Source organism: Triticum aestivum, chromosome 3D (assembly GCF_018294505.1).
Source record: "Triticum aestivum cultivar Chinese Spring chromosome 3D, IWGSC CS RefSeq v2.1, whole genome shotgun sequence".
NCBI lineage: Eukaryota > Viridiplantae > Streptophyta > Magnoliopsida > Poales > Poaceae > Triticum > Triticum aestivum.
In genome coordinates, this window is record NC_057802.1 from 396155062 (window position 1) to 396168881 (window position 13820).

Sequence of the window (13820 nt, forward strand, 5' to 3'; positions counted from 1 at the left end):
TGCCACGAGAGGTGACACAATAATAGCGCAAACGATACACTTGGTAATATATAAATAACACCGTACATTTGTAACAGAAAAGAACGCATATATATAGTGATATCACTGTGCGAGATCACCCTTTTTTAGATTGCAGAGTATATTTCAATCTGTTGTCATGTCAAAGATTTACCTTCTATCATTGATGGTTGATTACAGTAAAAATGTCCAATAATAGAGGTTATATGATGGTTTTACGCATAGCCGGTCGAAGAGTGCCTAAAATGTGTACCTTCTCAAGTTATGTGAGAAAGTTTAAGGCCCAACCCTCCCTCCAATTCAATGTGTTTTAATTTAAGTTCTTCTGATGAATAATTAAATTTTCAAATAGGTTCCACTAATTCACTCGGGAAGAATAATATGACAAAGGATGTGCTACATGTAACTTATGGTGTCGGCTCCTGCTGAAAACTCCACTTTATTTTTCACACAAAATACCGTATTCTATAATCTAGGTACAACAATTTTTCTTTGCAACGACAATGTTTCTAAAATGAGCCCAGAATACATAAAGTGGTCACGAGAGACACGACATAATAATGACACAAATAGTACACTTGCTAATAGACACAAATAGTACACTTGCTAATATATAAATAACATCATACAGTTGCAACAGGAAAGCACATGTATGTACAGTGATATCATTGTGCGAGATCACGCCTTTTCGGATTCCTGAGTATATTTCAATTCGTTCTCATGTCAAAGATTTACCATCTATTATTGATGGCTGATCATAGTAAACTGTCCAATAATAGAGGTTATATGATGGTTTTACGCATGGCTGGTTGACAAGTGCCTAAGATGTGCATCTTCTCAAGCTATGTGAGAAAGTTTAAGGCCTGACCATCCCCCAATTTCAACGTGTTTTAATTTAACCTCTTCCGGTGAATAATTGGATTTTTAAATAGGTTTCAGTCATTCATTTGGGCACAACATGACCAAAAAAAAACAATGTTCGGGGACTGGTGATAGACATCCCCGCATGTTTGGGCAGATGTTGCCCCTGATTTGGGGTGACTAGCGATATGGCTAGGATCCTAGTCTAAGTGGAATAGAATTTCTTCCTTTAAAAAAAAAGCAGTGCACCCTTTATTTCACTTCCCTTGGCTAGCAGTACTACAAGATGGTATGGGAGGGCAGAAATTGCAAGAGTCTCAATTTGCATCTGCATAATCTCGCTTTAGCCAACCTAGATTCGTTGCTACAGTTCATAGGTCTCTGCTCAATCAGATGAGAATTGCCGCTAGCGTCTTGCTCCATGATTAGCTGCAGCTTTCTGCCACAGTACAATGATGATCGAATTGGAACCCAGCATGGAGACTTGGACAGTGTCATTTACACCCAAAAACGCAAGAGACGAGCTTTATCAACTACTCTCGCAGTTAAATGGCCTTTCTCAGCGTGCTCATCTCTTGGACAATATAGAATGAAAGAAACTCTAAGATGTTCCGCAACAAAAATGCACTGCCGCCAATCCTCCTTAAAATTGTAGTCGACGAGGCTAACCTTTTGGGTTACCGCGGGTGCTAAGAAACCAGAAAATATTGTTTTCCACAAGTAATTTCCATGTCATGATTGTGGGACACTTGTAAAACTCTATTCTTTCTCGTTTAATGACGAGGCAAATCTTATGACTTCATTTTGAAGAAAAAAAACTATCACGGTCAAGGTCACGACTTATGCATCCCAAGATGCACAGATTGCAATTATTATTGCGCCATACGGTAGAGGAAAGCACTGGAGTGAATTGCAGAAAACCACCACATTTGAGGCTTCGTTTGCGGAAAACCACCGGGTCACTAATTTTTGGCAAAAATCACCGCGGATTCAGTAAACTTGTTGCAAATAGCACTAATCTTGTGATTTGCTGCGTTTTATCACTTTCTGACAAATGGGGCTGGGCTGTAAGGAGCTGACATGGCAAAACAATTGCATACACACCCCTGAATTTCACAAATACACCCTTATTAAAAAATTAAAAAAGCAATCAGCCCCCCTTTCACCCCCATCGTCTGCCTCCTCCCAGGCGGCGGCGGGAAGCCGGACACCAAATCCGGCGAGGCCTTCAACGCGGCGCTCCTTCGGGACATCAGGGTGACCGCGCCGGAGCTGGCGCCGCCGTCTTCGGCAAGGAAGAGCCTCCAGCCCACCAGTGTGCCCAACGAGGAGCCGTCGCGGGGCCCAGCTCGGCCAGCACACTGCCGTTGTCGTCCGGCTGGCCAACCACTGTCGTTCACCAAGTCGGCCCCCGACGCCCTCCTGTAGCCGTCCATCACGCTCACCGGACCAGACAACACCGTTGCCGCTGCGGCTCCACATGCTGTCGAGGCAGGGGCGAGCAAAAGGGCGAAGCCGGCGGAGGAGCAGCCAGGATCTGGTTGGGGCGAGGTGCAGGAGGGTTGGGAGCACGGATCCACATACGCCGGTGGGTCAGAGGCTCTTCCTTGCGACGACGGCGGCTCCGGCTCCGGCGCGGTCACCCTTCCATCCATAGAGACGAAGGTGAGAGGGAGCTCGAGATCCCGGCAGGTTCGCCGGTGGCAGTCATCCCACCCTCAGCCGTCCCCCCTTCCATCCTCCATCCCGCCCACGAGCGCCAGCAAGGGACGACCTCCCTCAGCCGAGCACCCGGCGAACCAGCCTCCCTCCCACGCGTGACAGCTCCGGCCAGGGCGCGGCATCCCGGCGGGTTTGGTCGATTCGGTCCTTGCAGTTTGTGCACAGGGATCTGATTGAGTTTGTTTTTTAGATTCAGGGGTGTGTATGCAATTGTTTTGCCAAGTCAGCTCCTTACAGCCCAGCCCCACTTGTCAGAAAGTGATCAAACGCAGCAAATCACCAGATTAGTGCTATTTGCAACAAGTTTACCGAATCCGCGGTGATTTTTGCAAAAAATTAGTGACCCGGTGGTTTTCCGCAAACGAAGCCCCAAATGTGGTGGTTTTCTGCAATTCACTCAAACTGTTGCATCATAGCAACTCAAACACTGCATAGCTTGGTGAGCTACTACCACGTTGGATTTTTTGCTTTTCAAAACATGCAATGACATGCATATGCTTAGAGCATGCTGAGAAAAAATGATCTTTACCTGGTGTCCGTTGCACCTGCCTACCAAAATCTCCCCATGGACATGGAGTATCATGCATGTATGGGCGCCGTGCCCACGGCCTACGGGAGGAGAATCTTTTCTGGTGTCGCCACCAAAGAGCCAGGAATGCATGCGGCCAACTACTTGCAGAAAACAATGGCCATAGTACCGAGGAAGAAACTGTAGAAACTTTTATTCCAAACCTGTCCTTCTCCGGCACATGCACTGGACGATAACTTTGTCCGATGAGAATACAAAGACTTATCTTACCTTGCCACAAAGGCAGTTTATACATCACATCCAGGGCAAAAGCACTACAGTATACAGACCAAGTAGTAGTAGCAAGCGAAATACTCCCCCCGTCCCAAAATAGCTTGCAAAACGTCTTACATTGTGGGACGGAGGGAGTACTACATAATAGGCAGCACAGGAAGTAAATACGAAACAGAGCTTGAACCAACCCCGGTTGCACAGCTTAACCACAAGTGGTGTTCTTCAGGGATTTTGAAGCAAGTAGTTGGACAAACAGTTTCTGTACACAGCCGGATGAATGCAGATTCACCGGTAATTGCGGTAAATCGGGCTGTACATGCAGCTCTCCGCATACTTGACCAGGTCCTTTGGCCGAGGGCGCCTACTCGCCAAACCTACAACGGGTGAGACGGATTGATGGTGAGCAAAGACGATGATAGGCATTTATATTTAATAACTTGAGAACATTGGCAAGTGTGGTGGCTGACCAAGTTCATATGCCCTTGCTGCAACGTTGGCCGCGATGTGAGCAGAGATCTTTCTGATATTTGAGAAGGGAGGGTAAATGAGCCCCTTGTCAAAATTCTCCTGTGTGACCTGCTGAGCCAGAGCCTCCGCTGTTCCAGGGAAGGAATGGATCAAATTCAGTTTGCTGGATTAGCACATAGTACTATTTCAAGAAGACCTAAAGTATGCGTATATCAGTTTCATGTAAACTAAGTTGGGTCCTGAAGAGCTTCTTAATTAAAAAGAAATAGTTATTCTGAAATTTGTATTTTGTCTGGTGGAATTACACAGCGATATGTTGCACATTAGCTATCCCGGCGAGTACTTACAGGCTGCAAGAAGCATGTCATCATGCACACGGATTGCCCCAGACATCACCACTCCAAGGCCAAACCCTGGAAAGATATATGCATTGTTTGCCTGTGACCAGGACCAATATAAAAAAGTTCAGTGCAGACCATTTGAAGCAGATAAAATCTCTGAATGAACAGATTTCGCTGTTCAAACCTGGCCAGGCACATGTGTCTTGCCATTGTACTCCACTGGATCAAATGGGCTTCCAGTTGCAAACACTGCTCGACCCTGTTAAGCCATTCAGTCAACACGGAAAAGTTAGCACTGATAACGTTGCATACCTCTATCAATAAGACAACAGTTTCCGAGTACAAAGCAAGTTGACTGCCGATAGAGATTATTACCTTGCTCCATGTGTAAGCTTGTTCAGCTGTGCACTCAGCCTGCGACGTTGGGTTGGACAGGGCAAGAATGATAGGCATCTACATTTTCTTACAGAACACCATTAGATACTGTTCAAAATAATAAAAAGTAAAACAAGTTAGCACGATGAAAGTTACCTCATTAAATGAGGAAATTGCTTCAACAACCTCCTGTGTGAAAGTTTGCCCCTTTCCAGATGTGCCAATCAACACTGTTGGTTTGATAGCCTGGAATGTCAGAAGACAAACTTGGGTCAGAAGAGAAGCTTGCAAAGATTCAAGTGACTGAGAACAACTAAGGTAAACTCATGAGATTATTCTTTTTCAAAAGCGTACTCATACATTCACTGCATCTAAGAGGTTGCCGACATGCTCATGCTCATGAGCCCATGGTTTCTTGAAGTGTTGAAGGGACTCCTTTCGCGTACTGACGATCAGGCCCTGTCAATGGATTAGCATCTATAGTTAGCAAGTAGGCATACACTGAAATTCTGGGCCAAATTACTGAAAGAGATACAAGATATTCCTAACCTTTGAATCAACAAGCCAGATTTTCTTGCGACATTCGTCTATTGGTGTTTTTGTCTGCACAGGCAACAATTATTAGACAGTCCAGATTCATGACATGTGTGCACAAGCTGCAAATGACAGCAAAACCCAAGATAAAAAAGATGCACCACCTGTCTTGACATCTCAAGAGCTATAAGTTCTGCAATACCTGTCCCAGCCTGCAAGCACCAGAGCAAATACATTGGTTTGTGGAGAAAATATGGTACACAGCCTCCAATAAACCGACGAATAGAAACTTAAACTCAATGAAATTAATAGTAATTATTTATAATAGGAACCATAAAATAAAGGAGAACTAATCCTGATAAAATTGGAATGATGCAGTTTTTTAATACAAAACTGCAAATAGCTGGCACACATAAAATTGTATAGTCTTTTTTTTTGCGTGAAAAATTGTGTAGTCAAATAAGGGACCATCAAGTATTCTGAACTGTGGGGGAGGGAGGGGGGAGGGTAGGAGCAAATACAAGTTACTAAACCTTGGAGGGGGGCAAGTAGAAACTGTTTGCTGTTTTACACATAAAATTGAAGGGTATATGCAGAAAAATTTCAATCTTAGAAATGCCCTAACAACTTAGAAAACATTGAAGCCCAGAGAAAGCAAGAGTGATCCTTTTGTGTGAACTAATGATATGTCAAAACAAGAAAGCACAAAGAGACCTCTCCAGCTCCCAAGAACAGGTAGGTGTGCTCTGCTAATGTACCACCAACTAATTTCAGTGCTGCAACAAGCCCAGCAAGGACCACCGAAGCTGTTCCCTGCAATATGTAAACAGTAAGTCAACATTAGTACATTCGAAAAGCCCCAGACCCCAGTTAACATTTGTATGGACAACAAAAATCTAAGGGCAACTCTATGCTACATTTAATTATATTTTACAATTTACTGTATCACAACCAAGCTAACAGTCATTCAGTTACAGTACCTGAATGTCATCATTGAATACAAGGTGGGTTGTTCCGTATCTTGCAAGGAGATCAAAGGCATTGTGGTTTGCAAAATCCTCGAACTGCATGATAAGAAGGCGTTAACTCGTAATAATAAACACGAGGCAACTCATTTCGCATCAGCATGTATTTTCTGCTCCCAAACTTTGTTCAAAATATAGCTTTTCTTAGCATGTAAGCTACCTGAATGAGAACTTTCTCCCCATAGTTTTGCTTCACAGCAGCCATAAATTCATGCAGAAAATCAGCATACTCCTGATAGCACAAAAAAGGCCAATTAAGAATTTCAGGTGGTAACTAGAATGAGTTAAGAATACAGGCAGAAGAAAACGTCGTCGTCCAACCTGGCCAGTGACCCTTCTTTGCCTCAAGCCAATGTAAAATTCATCATTCAGAAGCTCCTCATTATTTGTACCAACATCCAATGTGATTGGCAAGCACTTCAGGAATACCAACAACATGTTAGTCCATGCAACCAAGAAACGGTAGTCTGAGGAAAAGAGGTAGGTATAACTGGCAACTTACTGCAGATGGACGAACCCCTCCCAGAGCAGTGTAAAGGGAAAGCTTACCAACAGGAATCCCCATTCCCTGCATATAAAATATTGCATTCAGCACGAGGTCCTGAGAGGCAGTTCACCATATATTTTTCTTTCTTTTTCCCGTTAGTCCATGAGTGTGCCCCCATAAGGTCCCGTTTACAAGGGAGACACGTACAGACACACGAACACCCACATGAGTGTGCCCCCATAAGGCCTAGAACTGAAAGAGATAGGAACAAGTCGTTGAACATCATAATTTTTCAGACACATAAAAGGAAAATACCTGGCATCCAAGATCTCCAAGCCCCAAAATACGTTCACCGTCAGTAACGACAATAACCTGAATGCTCCTCTCAGGCCAGTTCTTCAGCACCTCAAGGATCTTTCCCCTACACCGCCAGCAAAATTCTATATGAACATGAACAGTAAATAGAACCTCAACGAACAAATCCATGAAGCAAAGCTTACTTCTCTTTCAAGCTGATGTAAAGACCCTGCGGACGACTAAATATAGACCCGTACTTTTGGCAGGCCTCACCAACAGTTGGAGTGTACACAATAGGAAGCAGCTCCTCAACATTGTCAATGAGGAGCTTGTAGAAAAGCCTCTCATTCCCCTCCTGCAATATGGATTAAAACAACAGTGTAACCAAAGTAGATTTCTCACATCAGCTACACTATGGAAGCTAAGAAAAATATAGTGAACAGTTACTTGAAGGTCCATCATAGCCATGTAACGCTGCAGAGGTAGCTGGTACTGGCGAATATTATGCATGATCTTCCTCTCCTGATAATATCAGAGTAGACTGGATCAGAGATGAGCCCACACATGAAATTAAGAATCAAGGATTGTCAGACCTGGAGCTCCTGGGATGTGACTGCTGGTGGCAGAAGGCCACGAAGGTAGTGTGTCTCACGCTCCTTCTCTGTGAAGGCAAGCCCCTTGTTGTAGCGTGGATCCCTCAACAAATTGTAACCGCTGCCACGCACCAAACAAGTTAGAATTTCCATTTGAGCATATATATAGCCCACAAATTTCTCCTTACCTAGGGGTGATCATGCATTTCCACTGGTAAATGACTCAAATTCTACCATGTCAGTTTTATGATTAGGCGAAGTACTATTGTGTAGTGTCAACTACCGCATACTTAAGATCAAATCAGTTTGGCGACCTCAGGGATGCAAAATCAACACAAAGCATCATGATTTAAAACTTTTTTCCTGTCAATTGTCGTCAGTTACCATCTAGTAGGATAAAAAATACCAATAACTATTCCCTAAGCAGATTTTTTAGGGCCTGTTTAATTCTAAGTTGCGTGATTTTTTATTTCATATGTCATCATACTACCACAGTTTCATATGAAATCGAAACATATCACAATTTCATATGAAAACACGAAGCATCATGACGTAAAACATTTTTCCTGTCAATTGTCGTCAGTTGCAGCCTAGTAGGATAAAACATATCAATAACTATTCCTTCAGCAAATTATTTCAGGACTTGTCTATTTATAAGTTGCATGACTTTTTATTTCATCCTAGTCACCTTCTGAAGCATCTGACCATCATACATAACTTAAGAGTAAGCTTGCAATTACGTTTATTTTCTTCTTCTGAAATTGCACACTTCCAAGTTCAATACTGCAACATTAGGTGACTGAAGTTTATGAAAAATTGGCAGCTGAGAATTGATAAAAACCGTGCGAAATTCTGATGACCAGAAGACACAAAACGCCATAACCTCCTACTAAATCGTTTGTCTTGGGGAAGAAACAGAAATCCCTGCCCCTAGGGCCCAGGCCACGGCGGATCAGAAAGCTTATCCCGAAAAATGAACCAAGCGAAGTAACCCTCCGACTGGGACGCTCACCTCGCGACAGAGACGGTCCACGGCGTGACGAGCTGCTCCTCGGTGGCGCGGTCCTCGCCGTAGGTGTCCTCGACGCCGCCGCCCACCGTCGCCGCGTCGTCCATGTCCAGCACGCACGGCGCCCCGCCTCCCCGTATCTCCTTCATGGTGCTCTCCATCTCCCCCTTCGCCCCCGCCTCCACCGATGCCACGAACCCCCTCCTACCGACGTGCCACCACCTCGCCGCCGCCGCCGCCGCCGCTAGTCCCCTCCGCGTTTCCCCGCACTGGTGGCGCCCGCAGCAGCCTCTCCGCGCACCGCTTGAGCCGCTCGCCCGATGTTGCCACTGCCGCGCTAGTAGCTGGTGATGGAGCAGTGGTGTTTATCAAAGGTGGTGGTGTGATTAGCCGGGAGCAAATATATTAGTATTGTTGATTGATCCAAGACAGCAACTGGGCGTGGACCGAAGGAGGGAGTCGAGGGCGCGAGATTACCGGAAGGAAGCGGGCGCGCATGGCCGCTGCCGAGCGGACCCCACCAGCCACCGCCCTGACAGCGACGGCGAGGCGCCTCGCCCCGGCGGCGGAAGGGGTGGAGCGGGGAGGAGGGAAACAGGTGGAAGCTTGAAACGTGGTTGGTTTGTGTCTGCTTTGTCTTTCGTCATTTGGTGGTGCGACAAATCAAAGGTTTTGGTAAATGATCTGTTTTTTCTCTTCGGAAATGCTAAAAATCAGATGCCAGATTTTTAAGTATGGCATCCAAGACTTTTAACGGCGTGGCAATTTCCTTCACCAAGCATGACAAAAGCTTGCGACACGTATTTTATTTTCGGAAAAGCTATTTTCCTGATGTTGTATCACATCCATCTTTAGAGTATCTTCAACGGTCGCCCAACGCGCCGCGTCCTAAAAACTACTTTGCTGCGCGTCCATCGTCTGGTTTGGCGCGACGAGCAGCGCTGGCTCCAGCGGCCGCACTAAAATGCAGCGCGCGCGACTCTCGCACAAACAACATATGCATTTCAAACACAAGTAAAAAAATTAAACACAAACAAAATAAATCAACAAAATAAATAGTTCAATTTCGTTATTACAACTCAAACAAATAATTTATCGTTCAATACAACAAATAGTTTATCGTTCAATACAACAAATACTTCAACAATACAACATCAAACGCACAAATCATGATGCTCTTTGTCGCCTATTCCATGCCCACCACTCCTCAATGAGATCCTTCCAAGATCATCATGCGCTGCCGGACGTCGGATGGCATGATAGGAGGCAACAAAACGGGCCACCCTTTCAGCCCTCCGTCGCACTCGCACAGGATGTCCCAAGAGCTCATACTGAGAGTAGTCTACATCTTAGTCACACTCATTCTCGATGACCATGTTGTGCATGATAACACAAGCGTGCATGATGTACCAAAGCATCTTTTGATCCCAAAATCTAGCCGGTCCTCTCACAATAGCAAATTGGGCTTGCAAAATCCCAAAAGCTCTCTCCACATCTTTTCTAGCCCCCGCCCGAGCATTATGGAAATCAAGATTTTTCTTACCTTCCAGTTTTTTCAACGGCTTCACAAATGTTTGCCACTTTGGGTAGATGCCATCCGCAAGATAATAGCCATAGTTGTATGTACGACCATTTGCTACAAACTGCACCGGTGGCAAATCATCATTTGCAATCTTATTCATCAGTGGTGACCGGTTGACAACGTTGATGTCATTCAAAGATCCAGGCATTCCAAAGAAAGCATGCCAAATCCAAGTCTTTTGATCGGCCACCGCTTCAAGGATTATAGTGGAACCCTTTTTTTGGCTGTGGAATTGCCCATGCCATGCCTTTGGACAATTTTTCCAACTCCAATGCATGCAATCTATTGAGCCAAGCATACCTGGGAAGCCGCGAGCTTTGTTCATCTCCAATAGCCTTGCGGCTTCTTCAGCATTGGGAGATTTCAAATACTCCTGGCCAAACACTTGGACAATTCCGACTGCGAAGCGCTTGACACACATGATGGCCTGGCTCTCACCCATAGCCAAGTGATCATCAACTAGATCAGCCGGGATACCGTATGCCAACATACACAAAGCGGCTGTCACCTTCTGAAAGGTGCTATGCCCGAGCTCTCCGGCGGCATTCCTCCTTTGTTGAGAAACCGGTCATGGCTCGCTACTTTCTCTGCAATGCGCCTGAACAACTCGGTGCTCATCCTAAACCGGCGATGAAAGTACGACTCCGGGTATGTAGGATTCTTCATGAAATAGTGCCTCATCAATCTGTTATGGGCATCGATCCTATCCCTCCAAATTTTCTGCCGACCCATAACCGAACCACCGTGCTTCAGCTTTTTATTGATGTGCATAGCTAGGATCATTGCAAGATCCTCCTCCTCTTCCATATCAAATTCTTCTTCGGAAGAATCATATGACGAACTCATCTCCAATGTTCAATAATAGGCTATAAAAACTATAATCGACATGCACCAAATTCATGAAGTTTGAGCAATATATACCTTGCGGGCGCCGAGCGGCAGCGAGCGGCCGCGCGCTGTTCGTCGGAGTACCGCCGCGCACGAAGGGCGGCGGTGACTAGAGGGAGGCGGAGGAAGCCGCCGCGGCGCGGGGATAGACCAGGGAAGCGCCGGAACAGTCGCTGGGTGGCGCGGGTGGGGGCGGCGCGGCGGCTGGATGTAGCGACCAGACCTCAAACAGTCTGATCTCTGTGCATCAGTGTCATCCTTGGATCGGTAATGCTGACACGCACAGTACTTGAAGGATTTATAACAGAGTAGCAATCACACACTTATTACATCGAATGTCTCAAAAGAGAACTTATTACAATAAATATGGCTTAAGGCCATCTAATACGATAACAGCGGAAGGCTTGGAAGATAAAGTGAGTCCATCAACTCCAACGACATCACTGAGTGAAAGACCACGACCTAAGGCTCCTTACTCGTCGTCTGAAAAGTCTGCAACATGATACGTTGCAGCCCGAAAACGGGTCAGCACATGGAATATGCTGGCAATGTAACACAAAAGAGTAATGAACAGAATAATGCTATCACTACATGCATATATGGCTGGTGGAGGCTGTATGGTTAATAGGTTTTTGCGAAAAGCCAATTTTTCCCTACAACAAAAGGAATATATTTTATTTAACTATCATGGTGGCTGTTAAACATTGAGAATGGTAAACCCCATCTCAATCCCAATTAAAAAGTAATTAGTAACCCAATCAAATTTTATAATTAAGAGTGATGAGATCCACATGATAATCCAAGAACCAGATACTCAAGATGTTCATAACCGGGGACACGGCTAACCATGATTAGTTTGTACACTCTGCAGAGGTTTGTGCACTTTTCCCCACAAGACTCGATCTCCTCCGTTGGATTTCTCGCACTACAAGGTGTTTGAGAAACGAATGACCGAGACACAGTCTTTCAGAAGAGTTAGCACCTTACGATGGGTAGACAGTACCACCTACATCCCCTACATCTGCTAGTCTACCACTGTAAGAGTTCACACGACTTAATCAACTATGCTAGAGCCCATAATAGCTTGTGGCTGCACACGGAAGTTTCTAGCATGAATAATCTCATGATCCCTTTGAGCCTGGGTGGCAGTCCATAGGAGAATCACACGGTACCCAGGGATTTCCAAAAATACAGGCAATCACTGGATTCCCCAGGTGCCTCAATCCACCCAGATGTGTATTAAAGTTGCCACCTTAAGTAAACCATTAATTAACAATACTCACAACTGTCATGAATACATTGATACGTCTCCGTCATATCTACTTTTCCAAACACTTTTGCCCTTGTTTTGGACTCTAACTTGCATGATTTGAATGGAACTAACCCGGACTGACGCTGTTTTCAGCAGACTTTCCATGGTGTTATTTATGTGCAGAAACAAAAGTTCTCGGAATGACCTGAAACTCCACGGAACATCTTTTTGGAAAATATTAAAAATACCGGAAGAAAAATCCACGTCAGGGGGCCCACACCCTGTCCACGAGGGTGGGGGCGTGCCTGCCCCCTGGGTGCGCCCCCCTGCCTCGTGGGCCCCCTAACGCTCCACCGACCTCAACTCCAATTCCATATATTCACTTTCGGGGAGAAACAAATCAGAGAGAAGGATTCATCGTGTTTTACGATACGGAGCCGCCGCCAAGCCCTAAAACCTCTCGGGAGGGCTGATCTGGAGTCCGTTCGGGGCTCCGGAGAGGGGAATCCGTCGCCATCGTCATCATCAACCATCCTCCATCACCAATTTCATGATGCTCACCGCCGTGCGTGAGTAATTCCATCGTAGGCTTGCTGGACGGTGATGGGTTGGATGAGATCTATCATGTAATCGAGTTAGTTTTGTTAGGGTTTGATCCCTAGTATCCACTATGTTCTGAGATTGATGTTGCTATGACTTTGCTATGCTTAATGCTTGTCACTAGGGCCCGAGTGCCATGATTTCAGATCTGAACCTATTATGTTTTCATGAATATATGTGAGTTCTTGATCCTATCTTGCAAGTCTATAGTCACCTACTATGTGTTATGATCCGGCAACCCCGAAGTGACAATAATCGGGACCACTCCCGGTGATGACCGTAGTTTGAGGAGTTCATGTATTCACTATGTGTTAATGCTTTGGTCCGGTACTCTATTAAAAGGAGGCCTTAATATCCCTTAGTTTCCATTAGGACCCCGCTGCCACGGGAGGGTAGGACAAAAGATGTCATGCAAGTTCTTTTCCATAAGCACGTATGACTATATTCGGAATACATGCCTACATTACATTGATGAATTGGAGCTAGTTCTGTGTCACCCTATGTTATGACTGTTACATGATGAACCGCATCCGGCATAATTCTCCATCACCGATCCAATGCCTACGAGCTTTTCACATATTGTTCTTCGCTTATTTACTTTTCCGTTGCTACTGTTACAATCACTACAAAACCCAAAAATATTACTTTTGCTATCGTTACCGTTACTTCCATATTACTTTGCTACTAAATACTTTGCTGCAGATACTAAGTTATCCAGGTGTGGTTGAATTGACAACTCAACTGCTAATACTTGAGAATATTCTTTGGCTCCCCTTGTGTCGAATCAATAAATTTGGGTTGAATACTCTACCCTCGAAAACTGTTGCGATCCCCTATACTTGTGGGTTATCAAGACTATTTTCTGGCGCCGTTGCCGGGGAGCATAGCTCTATTCTTTGAGTCACTTGGGATTTATATCTGCTGGTCACTATGAAGAACTTGAAAGACGCAAAACAACAATTTATC

At 45.1% G+C, this 13820-nt stretch overlaps 1 protein-coding gene across 3 annotated transcripts; it reads right to left on the bottom strand.

Moving 5' to 3' along the window:
- Positions 1–2009: 2009 nt before the first annotated feature.
- Positions 2010–9194, bottom strand: LOC123079139 (NADP-dependent malic enzyme). Of its 3 annotated transcripts, XM_044501821.1 has the most exons (21): positions 9010–9179; positions 8536–8876; positions 7524–7644; positions 7378–7452; positions 7134–7285; positions 6949–7054; positions 6649–6714; positions 6468–6563; positions 6307–6378; positions 6102–6185; positions 5836–5934; positions 5286–5333; positions 5137–5190; positions 4948–5046; positions 4744–4833; positions 4588–4665; positions 4397–4471; positions 4219–4309; positions 3871–3999; positions 2569–2748; positions 2010–2491 (listed from the first exon to the last, which is right to left on the bottom strand). In XM_044501821.1, exons 1-21 carry the CDS (start codon positions 9028–9030, stop codon positions 2010–2012), a joined length of 2559 nt encoding a protein of 852 aa, XP_044357756.1. In that variant the 5' UTR covers positions 9031–9179. The 3 variants fall into 3 exon arrangements, with proteins under 3 accessions (XP_044357756.1, XP_044357757.1, XP_044357758.1); XM_044501822.1 differs by lacking the exons at positions 2010–2491; positions 2569–2748 and adding an exon at positions 3301–3777; XM_044501823.1 differs by lacking the exons at positions 2010–2491; positions 2569–2748; positions 8536–8876 and adding an exon at positions 3301–3777 and having other exon boundaries at positions 9010–9194.
- Positions 9195–13820: the final 4626 nt, after the last annotated feature.

Coding starts and splice junctions, on each gene's coding strand:
- LOC123079139 (XM_044501821.1), bottom strand. CDS start 9,030: ATGCGCGCCCGCTTCCTTCCG. Junction 7,453..7,523: donor TCACATCCCAGGAGCTCCAG/GTCTGACAATCC, acceptor TGATATTATCAG/GAGAGGAAGATCATGCATAA. Junction 7,286..7,377: donor TGGCTATGATGGACCTTCAA/GTAACTGTTCAC, acceptor TCCATATTGCAG/GAGGGGAATGAGAGGCTTTT.